At 37.6% G+C, this 20,298-nt stretch overlaps 2 protein-coding genes across 7 annotated transcripts in view; one reads left to right on the forward strand and one right to left on the reverse strand.

Annotated features, from left to right (window-relative positions):
• LOC109422322 (elongation of very long chain fatty acids protein 4) overlaps positions 1–3,299 on the forward strand; it is a 38,064-nt gene extending 34,765 nt beyond the window's left edge. For all 6 annotated transcript variants that reach the window (XM_062860268.1, XM_062860266.1, XM_062860267.1 and 3 more), the window contains exons 6-7: positions 2,638–2,765; positions 2,832–3,299. In XM_062860268.1, the coding sequence (XP_062716252.1) occupies positions 2,638–2,765; positions 2,832–3,050 (347 nt within the window). In that variant the 3' untranslated portion in view covers positions 3,051–3,299. The remainder of the gene's footprint in view (positions 1–2,637; positions 2,766–2,831) is intronic.
• Positions 3,300–4,158: 859 nt separating this feature from the next.
• On the reverse strand, positions 4,159–19,287 carry LOC109422321 (dehydrogenase/reductase SDR family member 7). The gene is made up of 5 exons (XM_029852279.2): positions 18,785–19,287; positions 18,211–18,716; positions 4,617–4,730; positions 4,373–4,539; positions 4,159–4,277 (listed from the first exon to the last, which is right to left on the reverse strand). The coding sequence occupies exons 1-5, from the start codon at positions 18,906–18,908 to the stop codon at positions 4,208–4,210; spliced, it is 981 nt and encodes a 326-aa protein (XP_029708139.2). The 5' UTR covers positions 18,909–19,287; the 3' UTR covers positions 4,159–4,207.
• Positions 19,288–20,298: the final 1,011 nt, after the last annotated feature.

The raw sequence follows: 20,298 nt of genomic DNA on the forward strand, positions 1-20,298 counted from the left end.
ACAGATTCAGACATGTAGGCTCCCTCGCATGTGAATGCGCAGACTGCGACGAGACCATGGAGCATCATGTGCTCTTTGAATGCCCTGCCAACGCTTCGTGGAGCAATGGTCGAGTATGCAGGAGATATGCGGGAGAGATATCACTCCGGACAACATTGTTGAAAGGATGTATACGGGGGCGGACAAGTGGGATTCCACGGTTTCTTGAATTGAACTACAGAGAAAATGACAAGTTCATTTCATTTTTCATTTTATTTATTCAAATAAGTAACTTAAGACCTAACGTCTTTTTTATGTTACAGTTGACCACCCACCCTCCTCATCCATGAGCTTGAATTCAACGGGTAGTCTAGTTACTATCCAGAACCCAATCCTCCAGGGGAGAGAGAACAACTTAAAGCGGTAGCTATTCAGTGGAACGCTTGCCATTAGAGTGTACTCATGTGGATGTAGGTCCCCCCATTTCTCGAAGTCATCCCTAACGGGCGTACCACCAAGGATAAGAAGAGAGAAAGAGGTTATAGTGAGTCGAACCCCACATAACCTGAGAACCCACCTCTCGGGTATTTTCTCCTTCTATAAAAAGGTTCCACCGAAATTTGACAGAAAAGGTTTCTGGAGATCTTAAGGCGGTTTTAGGGGGGGGGGGGTTGGTTCAAGGCTTTCAAGGCATGTCAAGCCATTTCAGGCAGTTGAAGTTTCAGATGGTGTCTGCGAGCCTCTATAGGCACCACTGTAAAGGTGTGGGTATTCAGCATGACCATGCTGAGGGTGACGGGTTCGATTGCCGGTCGGTCCAGGAACTTTTCGTAAAGGAAATTTCCTTGGCTTGGGCATAGAATATCTTCGTGCCTACCACACAAAACTATGCCAAACGGTAAGTCGATAAGGAGAGCGTCCAACATAGCTCTGGTCCTCACGAGTTCCTACCTCATGCTTCCACGGGTCAAGCGATGACAAAGACCGCCAGCTAAGAGTTGTGTGCTTAGCTGGTAGTGCAGCCTGGGCACTGTTGTACTTCTGACGTCAGCTAGATTGAAGAGGTACGTCTCGAGCTGTGTACGTCTGTTCACAAAGGAGGTGCGGCTCAAACATCCAGCATCCAGTGGCTGAGTATGAAATGCTCCTCCACCGAAAGCTATTCCTAAGGTGGCGGCACCACCACGGTGGATAGGGGGCCATACCACCATACCAAGACTGGCAAAAGCTTCAGGCACCCGATTGCCTATGTATTGTGCTGTTTTCATCGCAAGTTCCATCGATCGGTAGCTTTTGTGGAATTCACACTTCCGTTCATAGGGGGTATGCCTATATCGCGGCGTGTTCTTCCAATTAGCTTTATTCGATCTTATTGGACAGAGCACTTTTCTTTTTAAGCCAATAGAATGTTGATATAATAAAAAGTTTGGCTGAAACGCTTTGAAAAGGCGCAAAAAACCTACCGAACTTGCTACCGCAGCCCCCGGGTGCCAAGAAACACCCCTAACACCCTTTAGATCTTCCTGAACGCCCCAAAAACTCCCTAAGGGGCCGTTCATAAGCCACGTAGACTTTTTGGGGGGAGGGGGGGGGGTCTGACCAAAGTCTACGCTCCATACAAATTTCAAAATTTTTGTATGGACAAAAGTCTACGAAGGGGGTGGGGGTGGTCTGAGATGGCCAAATTTTGGTCTACGTGGTTTATGCACAGCCCCTAAGCTACCTGAAACCCACTGAGCTACACATCAGAAATCTTTATGAAAGTAATCTTCCTGAATCCCATTCAAACCCTATGAAACACCTTTTAACGTCCTATACCGCCCTAAAATGTCTCTAAAGAGCTTTCCAAAACCCCCATGATACTCCTAGAGACCTGAATTTGCTGTCACGTGCGAAGGCTGAAATTAGTCTCAATCGATTACCCAGGTATTTCCTCTCGAAAATGGTCCAGCTCGATGTACGAAGGCATTTGTAACAAAAATATAGAGTTCCTTGAAGGTTTTTGTTGTTTTGTTGTGCGCATGAGCCTAACTAGTTTCACCGGAAAACCATGTTCCGATATTATCTGTCACAGCTCATTTCTTTTCCCTGAATCGAACGCTGCTTCAAAATCAATGAACAGATGGTTAGGCTGCAAGTTCCCGGGTTTTTTTCTTGGATCATCCACACTACGCAATTAATGGATTCCACAGGTTAAACATTGGATCCGTCCTAACGAAAACCAGCCAGGTATTCCTCAAGGGAAGTCAGTCTATTGAACAGGACAAGCAGCAGTATGTTGTAAGCCGAATTTAGAAAGGTTCTCCCTCAACAACCAGTTGATGGGTTATTCTTCATCCTCTTTCCTCTTACATCTTTTTAAGAATATGGTGGATTGTTTGATGCACCTGCTCGTTTCAGCGTAAGATTTGCGACTGGGATCTCGTCCTTCCCAGCAGCCTTGTTATTTTTCAGCATTAACCGTTATGTGTCCGACAAAATTTTTGCTTTTTTCTACACCGTGATTTTTAAATGGGCGCTGGGTACCCGGGTACCCTGTCGGCCACATAAGGGTTAAAAACCGGAGTAACCATAAATTGCCATTTTTTATATGTTACAAAGCATGAGAAATTAACAAATAAAAGTGGAAGTCAACATATAATCTGTTGTTTCTTGCAGCTTTCCTTCCTGCCATGGTCAACTCATTCATCCACGTGCTGATGTACACGTACTACGGACTATCGGCGGTGGGTCCTCATATGAACAAGTATCTCTGGTGGAAGAAATACCTCACCATTCTGCAACTGGTAATACGATAGTTTTGGTCAATGTTAGCAAGCCTTCAAAAACTAATCATCTCGTCTCCATTTTAGATCCAATTCACCTGCGCTCTGATACTGGGCATCAACGGCATACTGGTGGGCTGTGAGTTCCCCCTCTGGATGCACTACACTCTGATTGGATACATGATCTCGTTCATCGTGCTCTTCGGCAACTTTTACGCCCAGGCCTATCTGAAGGGGCAAACCATCAAGGAGTTCGAAATTAATGCCAACTGTTTGGATCTACGATCGAAGAACAAGGCAGAGTAGGTTTAGGTGATGGTGTCTGTGCACGTGTATGATAAGTGTTCAAATGGGGTTAAACGCCAAATAGCTGATAGAACTAGGCAGTTAGTAAATGCTGATAATTTCGGAGCGGTTTTACTTGGAAGAGTCAACCTGTGTGTAAAGTTATTAGTACAAGCAAGCAATAAGTTTTAAAAATCAATCAATTGTTACTATTTTTAGAATTTTTAACAAAAACTTACAGCGTGGAAATAAATGAAAGACATAATATAACATGTTGTTTTATTAATTTTGAAACTAAAGGCTCGTTCCGAAGAAGCATATACACGTCAGAGCCAGAGTCTTGAAATGTTCTAGTACGAACATAACACAGGGTAACAAAAATTAACCTTTTGTCTGTCTCAAGAGCAAACTTATGTGTCTCCGAAGGATTTTGGGCCGCTGAATCCGAATCCGGGCTCAGATTTGCTCTAACACGTCACAATTTTGAGCTATACCTCATTTTATAGAGCAAAATATGCGATTTTGGGCTTTTTTTACTGCAAGCCATTAAGCAAGAAAATATATTTTTTTAAGCAATCCAAAGGTTAATTGGTCAATTAACATCTAAATTAACGACTCATGTAAAATATTTCGTTTTACCAAATCGAATTTGATAGTTTTAAGCGAATCTGAGCCCGGATTCGGATTCAGCGGCCCAAAATCCTTCGGAGACACATAAGTTTGCTCTTGAGACAAAACAATGTTGCGCTGTGTAATGATATGCAAATTGCGATTGTCCAAATATCAATATTCAGTATTCATATAGAGCACTTGGTCAGCAAAACCTTGATGAGGAGACTCAATAGATAGAGGAATTATACAGGCAGAGTTACAGAATTTAATTGAATTGAAACAAAATGATTGTGAATATTCAGCTCCGTTATACCTAGCGCGCATGAGCCCGCCAAATAAAGAAAAAAATCTTTCACAGTTTTTTTGTTTTTTTTTTCTCGTATTGTTTAATGTTTTATTTAATCATGTCTTCGCTTCTTAGAATCTCACAAACTTTTCCTGACTTAAATGTTTTTACGTTTCGAAAAACTATCAATCCAGGAATGTTCATCAGTCCCATACACAAGAAATACATTACTAATTGTAGAAACGAATTGAATTTATTCAGGATTATTATATGTAAAATATTAATTGCTACCAAGTGGACGACCATTTCTCAGCCGATCGATGTTGGCAATCCCCAGAGTGTTGATCAATCTGAAATTTTATTTTAAAAATAATAGCGATTGTAAGTAGGATTTCTTATCTGATAAATGATCTATTTCATTTATCAGATAAGAAATCCTACTTACAATCGCCTCAAATTCGGGTAGTAGCAGCCGATGTAGAAAATGAAATTCATCGGACGAGTTCCGGCCCAGCTTAGGGGTGTTTTATTGGCCAACGCGATGGCATACAGCTCGGCACATCGTTCACTAGAGAGGCGTCGATCATCGGCATTGACAGGTTTGTTGAATTTCTAAAAAAAATAAAAATAAAATAAAAGCAATTGCTACTATCTGAGCTTATTAGACAACAAAACTTCAAGATGGATACCTCTCCCGGTGCGTTGGTGAAACATTCTTGAAGAAAATTGGTCGCTGTTGGTCCGGGGCAGAAAATTGTTGCATCGATGGGAAATGCCTCGTTCTGGAGCGTTTCAAAGTAACCCTAAAAAAGGAGATAATTATCAATGACTACGTTACTACAAACGACTAGGAGTTACATACAAGGAATGGCCAAAATGTATGGGATAGGCTAGTTTTTTCACATCATTTGTACAAATTTGAGCTCGATTGGTCAATCTTTCGCGAAGCTAGAACCGTTCTGGTAAAACACTATTTTTGAACTGCCATATCTCGGAAACCAGTGAACTGAATTGAATGAAATTTTTAACGTTTATCAAATGTGTATCAATGATGCACATATAATTGGTTGATTTTGAATTAGAATTTTTGATGCACTCTATGAAAAGTTAAAGTATGGTGTACTTTTTTGTGAGAGAAAAAAAAGTTGCCTATCCCAAACATGTTGGCCACCTCCTGTATGTTGAGGTCAGTTAAAAGCCATTTTTTTTTCAATTCTTTTATCTTAAAGTATGGATTCTTAAGAAAGCTGTGTCAAATTTTTGTAGAGATCCAAGCAGTAGAAGCAAATATAAGCCATGTATTAAGTGTACATTTGAAACTTTAAACGTCATTACCTCGGAATCATGTTTTTTTTTTTTAAAAAAAAAGGTCGATGTGGTGACTACGATTGCGGAAACAGTTCTCACCCGATTTCAACCATTTTTTTTATTTTTCGCTATTTATGTGTCGTGTCCTTGAACTATCAACATTTTTCGAAAAAAAATCATATCGGTGCTATGATATTTTAATACATTTATTTATCTTTTTTTTTTAATTTAAAACCCTAATTCATCAACCTAGCGGTGATGGCACCTTTCTCGTGCCTTCCAAGACCCATTTCAACTAAACTCATTTGTCATACTGGTGAATAACGCACTCTCATCCGTTTAACAAAAATCCATTTCATGGCACCAGAATCAAATCGTTAATCTGACTTTTAATTGTTGAGTCTTAATTTCTATAGAATGCCATCTTTAATTTTGAGCCATCATATTGGATTTTAGACCGCCATCTTTAGATATTCTGGTCACCATTTTTGGACTTCAGACATTTTTCTTATTCCAAATATACCCATATTGCATGGTTTTAGAGACTAAAACTCCATTGAACAGCTACCACCTTGAATATTAGACCGCCATTTTGATGATTCTGGTCGCCATTTTTGGAGTCGGGAAATCCTCATATCAAATCTACCCATATTGATTTTTTAGCCTAAAACTCCATTGAACAGATCTTAGATTTTAGACCGCTATATTTAAGTGTAGAACTAGCATAAGTTAAAATACAAAAAAATAAAAAAAAAGAACCGCTATGGTTAATAACAAAAATCCAGTTCATGGCAACAGAAATCACATCTTATCCAAGAGGGTTTAAGCAAGCGGTCACGGTCAACGGTCTACGAATTGATTGACGACAATAAATAAATAAAAGGGATGTAAGTGACAAAACCCACCTTCGAGTATATGAGGATTAAAGTTTTTCATCAATTTTTCATTCCATACTAAATGTATGGAGTTTCAAAATCGGCCTAATTTTCTCCGATTTGTCGAAATTCATCTAATCTTCGTAAAAATGATCTTATAAAATTCATAAAAGCTTGAAGTTTAATGAACTTTTTGGTATGCTCAGCTCGCAATCGCCAAACTTCACACTCCTTTGCATCTGGGCCCCACATCTGGGTTTTGATTTTTGAGACCTAATTTCTATAAAACAGCCGCCATCTTAAATTTTGAGTAGTCATATTGAATATTCTGGTCATGGATTTCGAACCACCATCTTGGATATTATTGTCACCATTTTTGAACTCCAGGCATCTTCCCCATACCAAATACACCCAAATTGCATTATTTTAGAATCTAAAACTTCATCAAACAGCCACCATCTTAAATTTTTTAAACGCCAAATGTTCATTTTTTGAACTCCGGATATCTTCCTTGTACCAAGTTTATCCATATTGCATAATTTTAGAACCTAAAGCTTCATTAAACGGCCGGCATCTTGAATTTTAGACCGCCATCTAGGATATCATGCCTGCCATTTTAGGACTCCAGACAGCATCCTTATACAAAATATACCCTATTGCAAGGTGTAAGAGCCTAAAACTCTATTAACCAGTCGCTATCTTGGATTTTAGACCGCCATCTTGGATTTTCTTCCCCATACCAATACTCATACTGCATGATTTTAGTGCCTACAACTCCCCTAAACAATCACCATCTTGAATTTTGGATCGCCATCTTAGACATTAAAGTTGCCATTTTTAGACTTCAGATATCTTCTACATACAAAATATACCCATAGGACATGCTTTTAGAGCCCGAAACTCTATTAAATATCCGCCATCTTGAATTATGAGCCACCATTTGGATATTCTGGTTATCATTTTTGGAGTCCAGGCATTTTCCCCATACCAAATATACTCATTTTTACATGGTTTTAGAGTCCAAAACCCAATCAGACATCCGCTACCACCAGTCGGGGTGACATTGGGCCTGGGGGGTAACGAAAAAAGATGTTTCGCTCAAAATACAAACATTTTTCGAAGTGACTTTCAAAAAGTGGATAGTATATGGTAAATATAATTTGCGTTGACCATCCGGTGTAGAAAAAAGTCACATTTTGTTGATTTTCCAATTAGTAAAAGTGTTGTGAACTTTATGGTCAGGCGTACTGTAAAATATCGTTATTTAAAAATGCCTAGAAGAAAACAGTTGAACACCGAACATGAAATAAATTATTGTTTTCTAGGTGTTTTGAGCAGTTATTTTGAAAAATAATATGATTTTTTTTGGGTTTGTATGCTATTTTGCATGAAAATCTTATTTACTCGAGCTGTAGTACAAATAACTGATTTTGCGGTGACTTTGGGCCATATAAAAGCAATGCAACCAGTACGAGAACCCTACAAATGTGAATTAAAACAACTGAGAGTATTCACATTATTTTGTGCAAAACACATTGTAATATTTTGGAAATAAATGTTAGATTCATGCAAAATTAGTTTCTAGGTAAATGATAACGAAATAAGCCATTCATCTTTTGAGAATGCTAGTTGGAGTTATATTGAAGAGATAGCGGATATGTTGTATAGGACCATTGATCGTTGACAATTCGTGTTGTCAAACCTTCACGTTTATTTGTCTGTGATGTTATTTCAAAATGACTAGATACACAGAAAAAAATATGTAATTAAAATTCAGTGAGAAATCATGTACATAAAGAGAATGCTAGAGTTAGTGCACTTTTTCATGAGATATAATGTAAAGTTACATTACCATCGTGTAAATTTCCGCCCACCATCGCGTAAACCATCATGGACTCCAACCGGTTACGCGACTATTAGTGGAAATTTACACTAACCTAAAGTAATTTTACATGATATCTCATGTAAATATGTACTAACTCTAGCATTCCCTATATGTACACACCTAGAAAATTTCATGTAATTTTTAGTGTCTTAAACCTGACATATACGAGCAACTTGAAAAACACAAATTTAGAGGTCATCACATGTAAATTTACGTCTTTCAAAACACCCCAAAATAAAACTTATTTTTTCTTAGCGTCTAGCAATCGCTAGAACCGATTTGACAGATTTTAAACATAGAAAAGTAAAACATTGTCATACATGAGATTCGAACACCGGATCTGCTGATCGTGAGCCACATCTCTTTCCTCTCGGCTATTTCTCCGAGTTAGAAGGTGGCTGTGAACGTGATACTGATTCTACGTTTCTGGTGAAACGGATTTTTTGACATTTAACGTAACCAACCAGCACTTACATGATACGCGTAAAATTGACTCCAAATTGTGATTCAGTCTTGAAAACGTTTACGTTTTTTAGTGATTCCGTTTCGTGGAAATTTCAGAATTTCTAAGTGTGTACATGATCTTTTGCTGAATTTTACAAGACGATTTTTTTCTGTGTACTGATAGGTTGTGCGCAAGTATCTGAATACTCAATAGTTTTGATTTCCAAGCGATATCTTCTCACATTGAACTGTTTTGGTCGAATTTTTATGTTTGGCTCAATGTCACCCCTAGAAGGAGTGAATTTAGCTATATCGTTGTCAAAATTAAAATTGAAGCATTCATACTTTAAACAATCCTAAATAATATAAAAATGATCGTGTCTACCGAGTTCAACATTTCTATAGAACTAAAATATTGTTCTAACGACCTTCAAAGGGATGGACTAGTGTTGATTTCCGCACAAAATTCTTCACGCCCACCCCCCCCCCCCCCCCCCGGCGCAGTTTTATGTGTCGCATGATAGGGCTTGGTTCAGTTTTTATGGTGGTTCGAGTCACCACAATGACCATAACTCCGGAACGCCTTGACCGATCCGGACTATATTCAATAGTAAACAATGAGATCAAATTCCGGTTCGATTCGTGCTAGAAATCGACCAATGTGAAATACCTCAAAAGTGAGTATTTTTTTTGCGTACAGACATACATACATACATCTGGAGGATTGTCAGGAATCCCAGTTAAAAACTCTTATATGACTGTAGTGAATAATATTAATCAAGGTAGGCATTGACATTAAGATGACATTAGAAGAATAAAGACTATTCTTGTAGTGAATAATATTAATCAAGGTAGGCATTGACATTAAGATGACATTAGAAGAATAAAGACTATTCTGTAAAACGACCTCAAAGTAAACGGTTGTATTTATTGAGCACCCCCATATCACCACAAATCAGAAGTGGGATAACGCTACGCATTCAGAAGACTTCCGATGAACTTCGTCATCCTTTCGGAGATTTGAAGCTGCTGACCGAATTCTTCATTAAGAAGTTGCAAGCAAATCTGTAGGAATCGTTGCTGAAGGCACCATGAATGCTACAATTTCGTCTCTGCAAACTGGTCAAGTATGTTCAAACGATGGAAACGGAGAATTGTTGAGAGGAAATTCGCTTCTGGAAAATAACGTGAGCAGTCATCAGGATATTGTTGGTTGTGGATGTCAAGGATTGTTCAATATTACCGGCTCCGCATTGGAAATACAAAGAAACTTTTTTCGCCTTGAAGAGATTGCTGCTCTTTTGCCGTATTTCGAGGGTCGAAACGAGGAAGATGTTGGCCATTTTATTACTATACTGGAAAACACCAAGCGTGCTCTGGCACTCAATTGTCAAACTATGAAGCTTCTAGTCATCAAACAGTTAAAAGGTAACGCAAAAATTTGGCTACACTCACGAGCTGATTTTATGCTGAAGACATATGAAGAAACGTTGGAAGATCTTCGTAAAACGTATGGATCAGTTTTCAATGGATTTGAGTTGCGCAAACGTTTGGAGAAGATCAGATGGTTTGGTCAAGAGCCGTTCGCTGATTATTGCCGATCGAAGATGCTGATTGCACAGAAACTGAAGCTAACTGAAAAGGAGTTGGTTGAATACATCGTAGAAGGAATTACTGATTTGCCATTGAAGAACCAAGCTAGAATTCAAAATTTTAAGACGGTTGCTGATATCATTCAAGCATTTCGGATGGTGAAAATGGACAGTAAAACTACCTTCAAGAGACCTGCCGTATGTTGTTCCTGCAATCAACCTGGACATGTTGCTGTGTATTGTAAGAATGTCTCCGATCAAAAACAGAAGAAAACTGCGTCATCGTTTCCCAAGGATGGGTTAGAGAAGCACGAATCAACGAACTGGCCTATTGTTAATGCAGTTATAAATGACGAGGACATAGAGGACAAAGTAGTAGATGAAGGATATGACGGATTAGTAGAATTTAAACTTGCTAATTTTAATAATTGTTTTAAAGCTCTTTTTGATACTGGAAGCCCTATTTCACTTATACGCCGTGGTTTAGTAGAAAAATCAAATATAACTAAAAATAACAAATGCAAACGTTACCAGGGTATAGGTGGAAAAAGGCTTAAGACGTTAGGTGAATGTATTAATATTATTCATATTCAAAACATTTCTTTCAGAATTAACTTCGTTGTAGTACCGGATAAGGTGCTTGGTCTTCACGATGCCATCATCGGACGGGATGTTATTATGCACTCAAAAATCAAAACCATAATTCATCAAAACATTCGGTTATGCTCATTAGATGTTGAAAACTCGAAGCCTGAAATTGATTCTAGAGAAAAGGTAAATATTTTTAATATCAGCTCTGATGTTTCTGAAATTAGTGATGAAAACATCGGGAAGATAACAAAAGATCAGTTGGCACAATTTTTAAATATTTTCAAAAAAAGTTATTTGGATTTTAGTAAACCTTCAACGCCTGAAACAAAATATGAAATGGAAATTATTTTAAAAAATGGAGATCCATTTCATTTTAAACCTCGTAGATTATCATTTGACCAAAAACAAAAGGTCGAAATTAAAATTAAAGAACTTTTAGACGCTGGGATAATAAAAGAAAGCAATTCGCCATTTGCAAGTCCTATCGTGTTAATACCAAAGAAAAATAATGATTTAAGAATGTGTGTAGATTTTAGGAAGCTTAATAAGGATACAGTTCGTGACAACTTTCCTTTACCTATTATTGAGGACATATTTGATAGCTTAAGAAATAAAAAGTATTTTACAATTTTAGACCTTAAATCTGGATTTCATCAAATAAAATTGTCAAAAGAGTCAACCAAATTTACTTCGTTTGTAACTCCAAATGGACAATACGAATATTTAAGAGTACCATTTGGTTTATGCAATGCCCCGGCTGTTTTCCAGAGATTTATAAACAAAATTTTCAAAAAATTAATTGATGGCGGAAAAATAGTAGTATATTTAGATGATATTTTGATAGCAAGTGAAACTTTTGAAGAGCATTTGGAAATTTTACAACAAGTTTTAGAAATTCTAAGCAAAAATTTACTGGAGTTAAATTTAGAAAAATGTAAGTTTATTTTTGAAGAAATTGAATATTTAGGGTACACACTGAACAAAAATGGTAGGAAAGTAAACAGTTCACATATTGAAAGCATTTCTAAATTTCCGATACCTAAAAATGTGAAAGAAGTTCAAAGGTTCTTAGGGCTTACAAGTTATTTCCGAAAATTTGTCAAAAGCTTTGCTACAATTGCACGTCCTCTATACAATCTTTTGAAAAAAGATTCTAAATTTAACTTTGAAAATGAACATTTGGAAGCATTTGAAACGCTCAAGCAAAAGTTGATTTCAGCTCCTATTTTGGCACTTTATAATCCTTCTGCAGAAACACAATTGCATTGCGACGCGAGTTCCCATGGTTTTGGTGCGATACTGCTACAGAAGCAATGTGATGGAAACTTTCATCCGATCAGTTATTTTAGTAAAATTACTGACAATTACGAATCAAAATTGCATAGCTTTGAACTCGAGACTTTGGCTGTTGTACATGCTATCAAACGCTTTCATGTTTATTTGTCGGGTATAAAATTTAAAATATTTACTGATTGTAGTGCATTGGTTCAAACATTGTCTAAAAAAGAATTGAATCCAAAGATAAGTCTGTAGTGGATTTAAGGTTTATGAAAAGTTATAATTCAAATCACGATTGTAAAATGAAAGACTTTGGCAACACTCCCAACAAGAGTGCATTGATAAGGTGAAATGAGAATATTGATTTGGCTCTTCGGCCGGAATGTCGTACTTTCACTTCGTGATTATTTAACCCGAACTGCTCACGCGAGCGTACTTTACGAACATCTCTCTTCTCGTGCATTCCTGTAAGCACATTCATATAGACCTTTCAACAAGATGGTCAAATCAGTTGATACCGAAGCTTTGACAATACCAAAATGACAATTCAACGTATGCGCTTTGGTTGCTGAGCGCTTTGGTTGTAAACAAAGACACTCGCAAAGACATACACAGATCTGTCACATGAATAGCCCTATAGCAGAGAGCGAGAGTCAGAGTGTGAGAGTGGTTGATATTCGGAGAAATTGTCGGGTTTGAAGCAACACTCGAAAGAACTCGAGAGGCATTCTGTAAACGATTGTTGTGGAATACGGACGCACGTTTGGTTTTTCCCTAAAGTTTTTCGCGAAGAAAAAAATGGCCGACAACCGCTCCGACGACCGCTTCGATGACCGTTCCGACCACCGTTCCGACAAAGTCGTTGGGTATTATTATTAGAAAATTATAACTTTGACCTTGAATACAGAGATGAAGCAAAAATGAAGCATGTTGATGCCCTCAGTCGACAGAATACGATATATAAAAGTGTAAATAAGCCTTCATCAGAAGAAGAAACAATAAATGTTCTAAATGAATGTGAAGTTGAAAATAACATAATCATAGCCCAAGAACAAGACAGTAAAATTATGAATATAAAACATTTGTTAGAAAGATCAACTTTTCCAAATTTTTTGTTATTGAATGGTGTTTTGTTTAGAAAAGAAGGTGAGAAAAATTTATTAGTTGTTCCCAAATTGATGATAGATAATGTGATAAGATTACATCATGATAATTGCGGTCACATTGGAATCGAAAAAACAATTCAAGAAATAAGAAAATATTTTTGGTTCAGTAGTATGAAAAAAATTGTTAAGAAATATATTCAAAATTGTCTAACTTGCATCTTTTATAGCCCATCTGAGAAAAAGGAAGGTTTTTTGAAAATAATCGATAAAGGAAATCAACCTTTTGATACTATTCATATTGATCACTATGGTCCTATCCAATTACCTTCATCAAATCGACAGAAATACGTTTTGGTTATAGTTGATGCTTTCTCTAAATTTACAAAATTATTTCCAACAAAAACTACAAATGTAGACGAAGTTATCAACCATCTTAAAAACTATATGAATTTTTACAGCAGACCTTTAAGAATTGTAACCGATAGAGGGTCGTGTTTCACAAGCAGTAAATTTGAAAGTTTTGTAAAATCTCATTGTATCAATCATGTTAAAGTGGCAGTACGAACACCTGAATCAAATGGTCAAGTAGAACGAATGAATAAGACGTTGACTCCAATGCTGGCAAAGTTATGTGATGAATCGAAGGAAAACTGGGATAAAATCCTTTATAAAATCGAATATGTTTTCAATAATACTTATCACAGATCTGTGAATAACTTTCCAAGTGTTTTATTGTTTGGAATACAACAAAATCCTATAGAAAATGAAAATTGTAATATTGAACGATTTATAAAAAATAAACAAATTGATAAACAAAATGAAAATATACAAGACATTCGAAACAGAGCACAAATCAAAAATAGAGAAGTTCAAGAATATAATAAAAGGATGATGGATAAAAAGAGGATCAAATGCGCCGATTATAAAGAAGGGGATTTTGTCGTTTTGAAGGTAAATAATTCACATAAATTAGATGCTAAGTTTAAAGGGCCATATCAGATTAAAAAAAATTTGCCAAATGATCGTTTTGTTATATCTGATATAGATGGATTTCAAGTTTCGAGTGTTCCGTTCAATTCAGTTTGCTCTCCCAATAATATGAGAAAGTGGATGTGTAATGATATGCCAAATGATGAAAGTATCGATGAGGACATCGGTTTTGTCAGGATGCCCGAATGTTGTAGTGAATAATATTAATCAAGGTAGGCATTGACATTAAGATGACATTAGAAGAATAAAGACTATTCTGTAAAACGACCTCAAAGTAAACGGTTGTATTTATTGAGCACCCCCATATCACCACAATGACGTTGTATAGGATGCTAAAGTGGAGGCCATTTGCGTATATGCTTCCATTTACCCGCGTGTAACGTGTGCGTATATCGCCTCCACTTTTGCATCCTATTCAACATCGTATGCGATCATGTGTTAACTGGGATAACTCTCCGGAGAATTGAACATCAGGAAAACTCCATGAAGAAACTTCTGGGAGATTTGAGGAAACAATTCCCGGATGATTACTAGACTAAACTTCTGGGAGATTCCCAGGAAACGCAGTAAGAAATCGGGGAAAATAATTATGATTATATTATTTTTATCAACGAGATTTTTAGCAATAATCTAGCAATAATGGGGAAATAACAAAGATGAAAGATAGAATCCTCTTGGAAAACTTCTTGGAAATATTCATAGTAAAAGTTCCAGTAAGTGTAGTTGTTTCTTTGCGCATAAATACCAAAAAAAAAGTCCTGCAGGAATCCCTCAAAGACATTTTTGGACATTCCAGAGAAAAGTATCATAAGAAACTCTTTTTGGGGTCTCCAATTAGCCTAGTCGTTAAGGCTATGGATCGCCAATCTGGAGACGGCGGGTTCGATTCCCGTTCCAGTCGGAAAAAAATTCTCGACTCCCTGGGCATAGTGTATCATTGTACTTGCCTCACAATATACAAATTCATGCAATGGCAGGCAAAGAAAGCCCTTCAATTAATAGCTGTGATTAATAGCTGTGGAAGTGCTCAAAGAACACTAAGTTGAAGTGAGGCAGGCCAAGTCCCAGTTGGGACTTAGAGACACCAAGAAGAAGAAGAAACTCTTTAAAGAATTCAAGAAAGAAATTTTGATAAAATTCTAGAAAAACTGTTGAAGAAGTCCCAGAAAGAAATTCTAGAGGAACCTTAGAAAGAAACCCTGGGGAAATATCAGAAAAAAATTTTGGAGGGATTTCAGAAAGTAATCTTGGAAGAATTCCCGTAGGAAATTCTGAAGAAACGGAGATACTCCTATATTTCAAAAGTGAAATCTTGGTGAATCTCCAAAGGAACTCTTGGATAAATTTCAACACAGTGTCTAGGTTGAATCCCAGAATCATTTTCTTAGACCACCTTGTGCATTTGGGCCATTCTAGACCCAAACCGTACACTACGTCAGCGAGCGGTTCCCAACATAATGCATAAGGAAGGTTAACAAACTCCAATTCCTGGTGGAATACTTGAAGGGATCCCCAAAGAAACTCCAGGAGAAATATAAAAAGAGACATCTAGGTTGATCCGAGAAGAAATTTCTGAAGGAAATCATAAGGGGCAGAACCTCTTTTCTCTAAAAAATCATATTGAATTCCAAAAGATAAACAAGCGCCATGGAATAATGTAAACTAGAAGAAATCTGGAAGAACTTCTTGAGGAATCCAATACTCTGAAGAAGTTACAAGTGATTGCTTAGAAAAAATCCTGGAGATTTCCTTAAAAGTATCCTAGACGAAACTTTTACAGGAATCTGTGAAGATGATACTCGTGGAGAAATGCCTTCCTGAAGGAATTAAACAAATCCTTTTTTTTATAGGATATCGAAATTACGTTCCTGGAGATTAACCATTCCTGGAAGCAAGGATCGGTATATTCGCCTCACTCCATTCATATTCACTCCTCTTTGCTGAAGCGAATCGAGAAAGATGCAGCAAACGGAACGTCGTGATCAAACACGCAACTCCATCACCAGTGGGAAGCGATAAGCCAGCTGCTTGACATGAATATTCGTTGCCATTCGTCGCAGTTTGGATCGCAAGCGAATGAATGAATGGTGAATGGTGAAGAATGTTGGTGAGCGATCGAAGTGGCTATTATCATAAGTAGAAGAGAATTTCTGCATGTAATGCATACATTTTTACTGTATTGTTGCTGAAATGCTAGATTAGCAAAGAAAATAATTCGAAAACATCACAAATTCGTATGCTCAATATCAATCGCATCACTCACGAATCGCATTCGCTTGCGATGCGAATGTGGACGAATGAGTAATTTCCAAGTGTGGCTTCCCACCGTTCGCCGGAGTTTGCTGTCGTCGCTGACAAGCATACACACGAACTAAAGCGACAACCGCTCGCTGCTGACTGTCTTCGAATGTGGAAGAAGACGAAAAGTGTAAATCAGGAACCCTGCCTGGAAGAATGTCATATTTTAAAACATCGATGCGGGTACTGGAATATGTTTTTTTTTTTTGTTTTTATTTATGTGTATTTTAACATAACGCTAATTCTACACTTTACTGGAATATGTGTAATATGTGTCATTCTTGCGTTCAATGAAAATGATTTTCCAAAAATGTGGTGAAACCCTCTTGTCGGCGTGACAGTTCAGAAAACTGTAATTTGAACTGTGCTAAAAGTCTAAAAGTCATCAAAAAACAATTAAATTTCTTAGTAATATGCATATTTTGAGTTTTGGAAAGTGTTCTACAGTAAAACTTCCAATTCATATTAAAATATTGCAAAATCTTTTGTCAAAGAAAATTATTCCGTTTTTGTCAACTGAAAATCGCGGATTGTGTTGATAAAAACGGAACATACCTGTACCATTTTTTATAATGAGATATCTCGCAAAGTTGCAAAAAAAGGCAAAGCATAATCAAAAATTGAATAAAAATGATATCTTATATAGGTCAACTTATTAGTTGCTCGTTGTCTCTTCGATGTTTAAATTGTGTATAAAAATTGCCATTTTCTCACTTTTTAAGGTTGAAATGAACAATAAGTTAGTTAAATTCTTTTGAAATGGTTTTCGTTGCTTCAACATAAAAAAGCTAAACTAAAAATGAAATATGGTACCACTGTCTGAAGCCAAAAGATGTATTTTAAGATACTAAAAAAATGCATATGTAAATCCCAATCAACGAGATTTGACGAATTTAGTAGTAAAAAGTGAGAAATTGACCATTTTCAAACACAATTTAAGTATCGAAGAGACAAAGAGCAACTAATCAGTTATGCTTTGACTTTTTTACAATTTTGCATGATATTTCATTATAAAAATGGTAATTTTTCGAAAAAAAAACTAAATACACACGTAGAAACAATAAAAATGTGGCAACACTGCCTTTAGGAAAAATATGCATAATAACATACTGAAAAAGTGTTCAGAACATCAGAAGTCATGAAAACTTCATCCAAGAAAGATATAAAGGATTTAGTGGTTTTCAAGGTTTGAAGAGGTTCTCTCTCTCTTCTTGGCGTAACGTCCTCATTGGGACAAAGCCTGCTTCTCAGCTTAGTGTTCTATGAGCACTTCCACAGTTATTAACTGAGAGCTTCCTCTGCCAATGACCATTTTGCATGCGTATATCGTGTGGCAGGCACGAAGATACTCTATGCCCAAGGAAGTCAAGGAAATTTCCTTTACGAAAAGATCCTGGACCGACCGGGAATCGAACCCGTCACCCTCAGCATGGTCATGCTGAATACCCGTGCGTTTACCGCCTCGGCTATATGGGCCCATTACATTGTATTATTTTCACATTTTCACATTCATAATGTCAAAGATCGTGTTTTTCGTGATTTCAATCAATGTGCACAGGATCGAAACGTTGGCAATGATCTCACATAATCACTGCTTTTTTGTGACTGAAAGCCGAAAAATACCAAGTCTTATTATTGATGATAAGGATAAAAAATGTGCCAATGAGATACGCTTATAGCAAATATTGTTTTAACAGCTTAACATACAATCCCCAGAAATTGCCATTCAAGCAAAATCAAACCTCTTTTTCATCGCAAATTCTTAAGTCAGTTGATGGTCACCAGCTGGAAACATCCCAAAACTAGCATAACAGGCATAACATTTTACTTGTTTATTTTGACGGCAAGCGATCATTCGAGCGAACAGGTTTTCAAATTTATTAGCCCCGTCTCTCTATCTTTTGCATATTACTTACGTGTAACGCATGCTTCGCCGCCGTGTAGGTTGCCGAGTTAGGGAACCCGACCAGCCCGGTGATACTACTAGTCACGGCAATGTGACCTTGCACGCCACTCCCCAGGAAGTAATTCAACGCCATCCGGGATAGGTTGACAACGGCAAACACATCCAGCTCGAATAGCTCCCGATCGACCTTCAGCTGAATGGTGTTCCATTCGGCACGTTGGGACCGTCCAGCATTGTTCACCAGGATGTCCAGCGTTTTGAAGTGATCGATGACCTGATCGAAGTACTTCTGGTGGTTGTCGATCTCGAGCATGTCCATCGACATCACGAAAATGTCGTTACTGTGAAGGTACCCTCGTGAAGCTTGCAAACACTCCTGCTTCACTTTCATCAGTTCCGACAGTTTGCGAGACGATAGACAAAGCCGGACGCCATGCTTGGCCAAAATGATTGCCAAATCACGACCGATTCCACTGGAAGCTCCAGTTATCCATACTACCTTTCCTCGTAGGGTCTCTGTTAAGGGCAAAATTGCGCGTTGATTAGTCCTTTATGTACAGCAATTTAGAGTTCACGTGTATTACCAACGGGTTTGCCCACTTTGGAAAGAATATATAGCTCCAGATCACAGTCCAAGAAATAAAACACTAGAAACTGTAATAAAAAGTAGATAACCACACAAATTCCAATCAACGAAAAGAGGAACATTGTTCCGACCGATCAGAAATAAAAACCAGATTAGACAATCGCACACTTATCTGTAACCGACAACGTTCTGTTGCGAACTGAGGGATTCGAATCGGCGCTCGTTTCAGCATTGACCGGGATAAGCAAAGCGTAAATACTTCTGTATACAATCGTATTTATGGGGAAAACAACAAACTTGTTCCCCGTGGACAGAACGATCGAACAGAATAGAAGTTTTACTTTCTTCAGCCATTCTTGATTTGAATCGCAGCGAGATTGCTGTTTACAGTGAAGACTCGTCTTTATGACCTGTGAAACCCGTTCAGCAAGGTGTTCGGTTTTATGTGTTTAGCATTTAGCAACAGTAGAATTTTTGTGCGTTGTCACAAAATGTATGAATGCAAAAATGATAACGTCAGTTGAGAATGCTGTTATTAAACAACTATAGCAGTGATCACGGAACATCTTGCTGATAAGCGAGCACTGTCCCAATTGAAATGCAACGCCATCAAACATGCAGTGGGTGGTTCCATCGCTGCATCGTTAGTTTTACCTACCTTTGTACCTTGTTGGCTATAATGTAACATTACTTCAGTACCGAGCGTATAGAGTAGATCACCATCTTACTCGGTCTTGGACGATGTTCCTCCATTTTCCCCGTGTGTTTAGGGTTCCCAGGTCTTTTTCAATTACATGCAGTCTGGGCGTGCGGGACTGCACACTAAATCGCCGACCTCTACCTGGTTCTCTGCAGAATACTTTTCTTGAAATTCTTTGTTCCGACGTTCACGTTACGTGTCTAGCCCACTGAAGTCTGTCGTATATTGTTTGTTTCACAACATTTGCTTCTTTGTGCGCTGCACTCAATACTACAAGTGATTCTACCGTCTGCGACACGCACCAGTCTTTAGTTTCCTACCGATAAGCTACGAAAACTATTCAGGACGAATTTCGTTTTATAGTAACCTTTTTTTTTTGTTGGGGAGTTATAACTACTGCGTGCAATAAATAGAACTTTTGTAGTATATCCCTGTTTACTCTACATGTCACGCCAACCGATCACCATTAATAAGATGATCAGCTACTTGCATTGACATGTTTCCAATCAGGTATGATATGGTTTATGAAACCAATCACTTTTCCAGGATCAGCAGACCAGATCTCACTGGGCTGTAAGCAGCCGCTACCGAGAAACTTCATTCTGCGCCTGTATAACGCATCACAGCTGCACAGTAGATGTTCCGAGGTCTCACTTTCGATATTACAAAAGCGACAGATATCATTCTGTACTTGGCCAATGTTTTTCAAATGATATCTGCTCGGACAGTGCCCAGTTTCTAGGCCAGTGTATGTACATAGAGCTCTCTTGTTGCATATCTGTATTTCCTTTTCAGGCAAACATTCACACATT

The sequence above is a fragment of the Aedes albopictus genome, chromosome 3 (genome assembly GCF_035046485.1).
Source record: "Aedes albopictus strain Foshan chromosome 3, AalbF5, whole genome shotgun sequence".
NCBI classification, from domain to species: domain Eukaryota; kingdom Metazoa; phylum Arthropoda; class Insecta; order Diptera; family Culicidae; genus Aedes; species Aedes albopictus.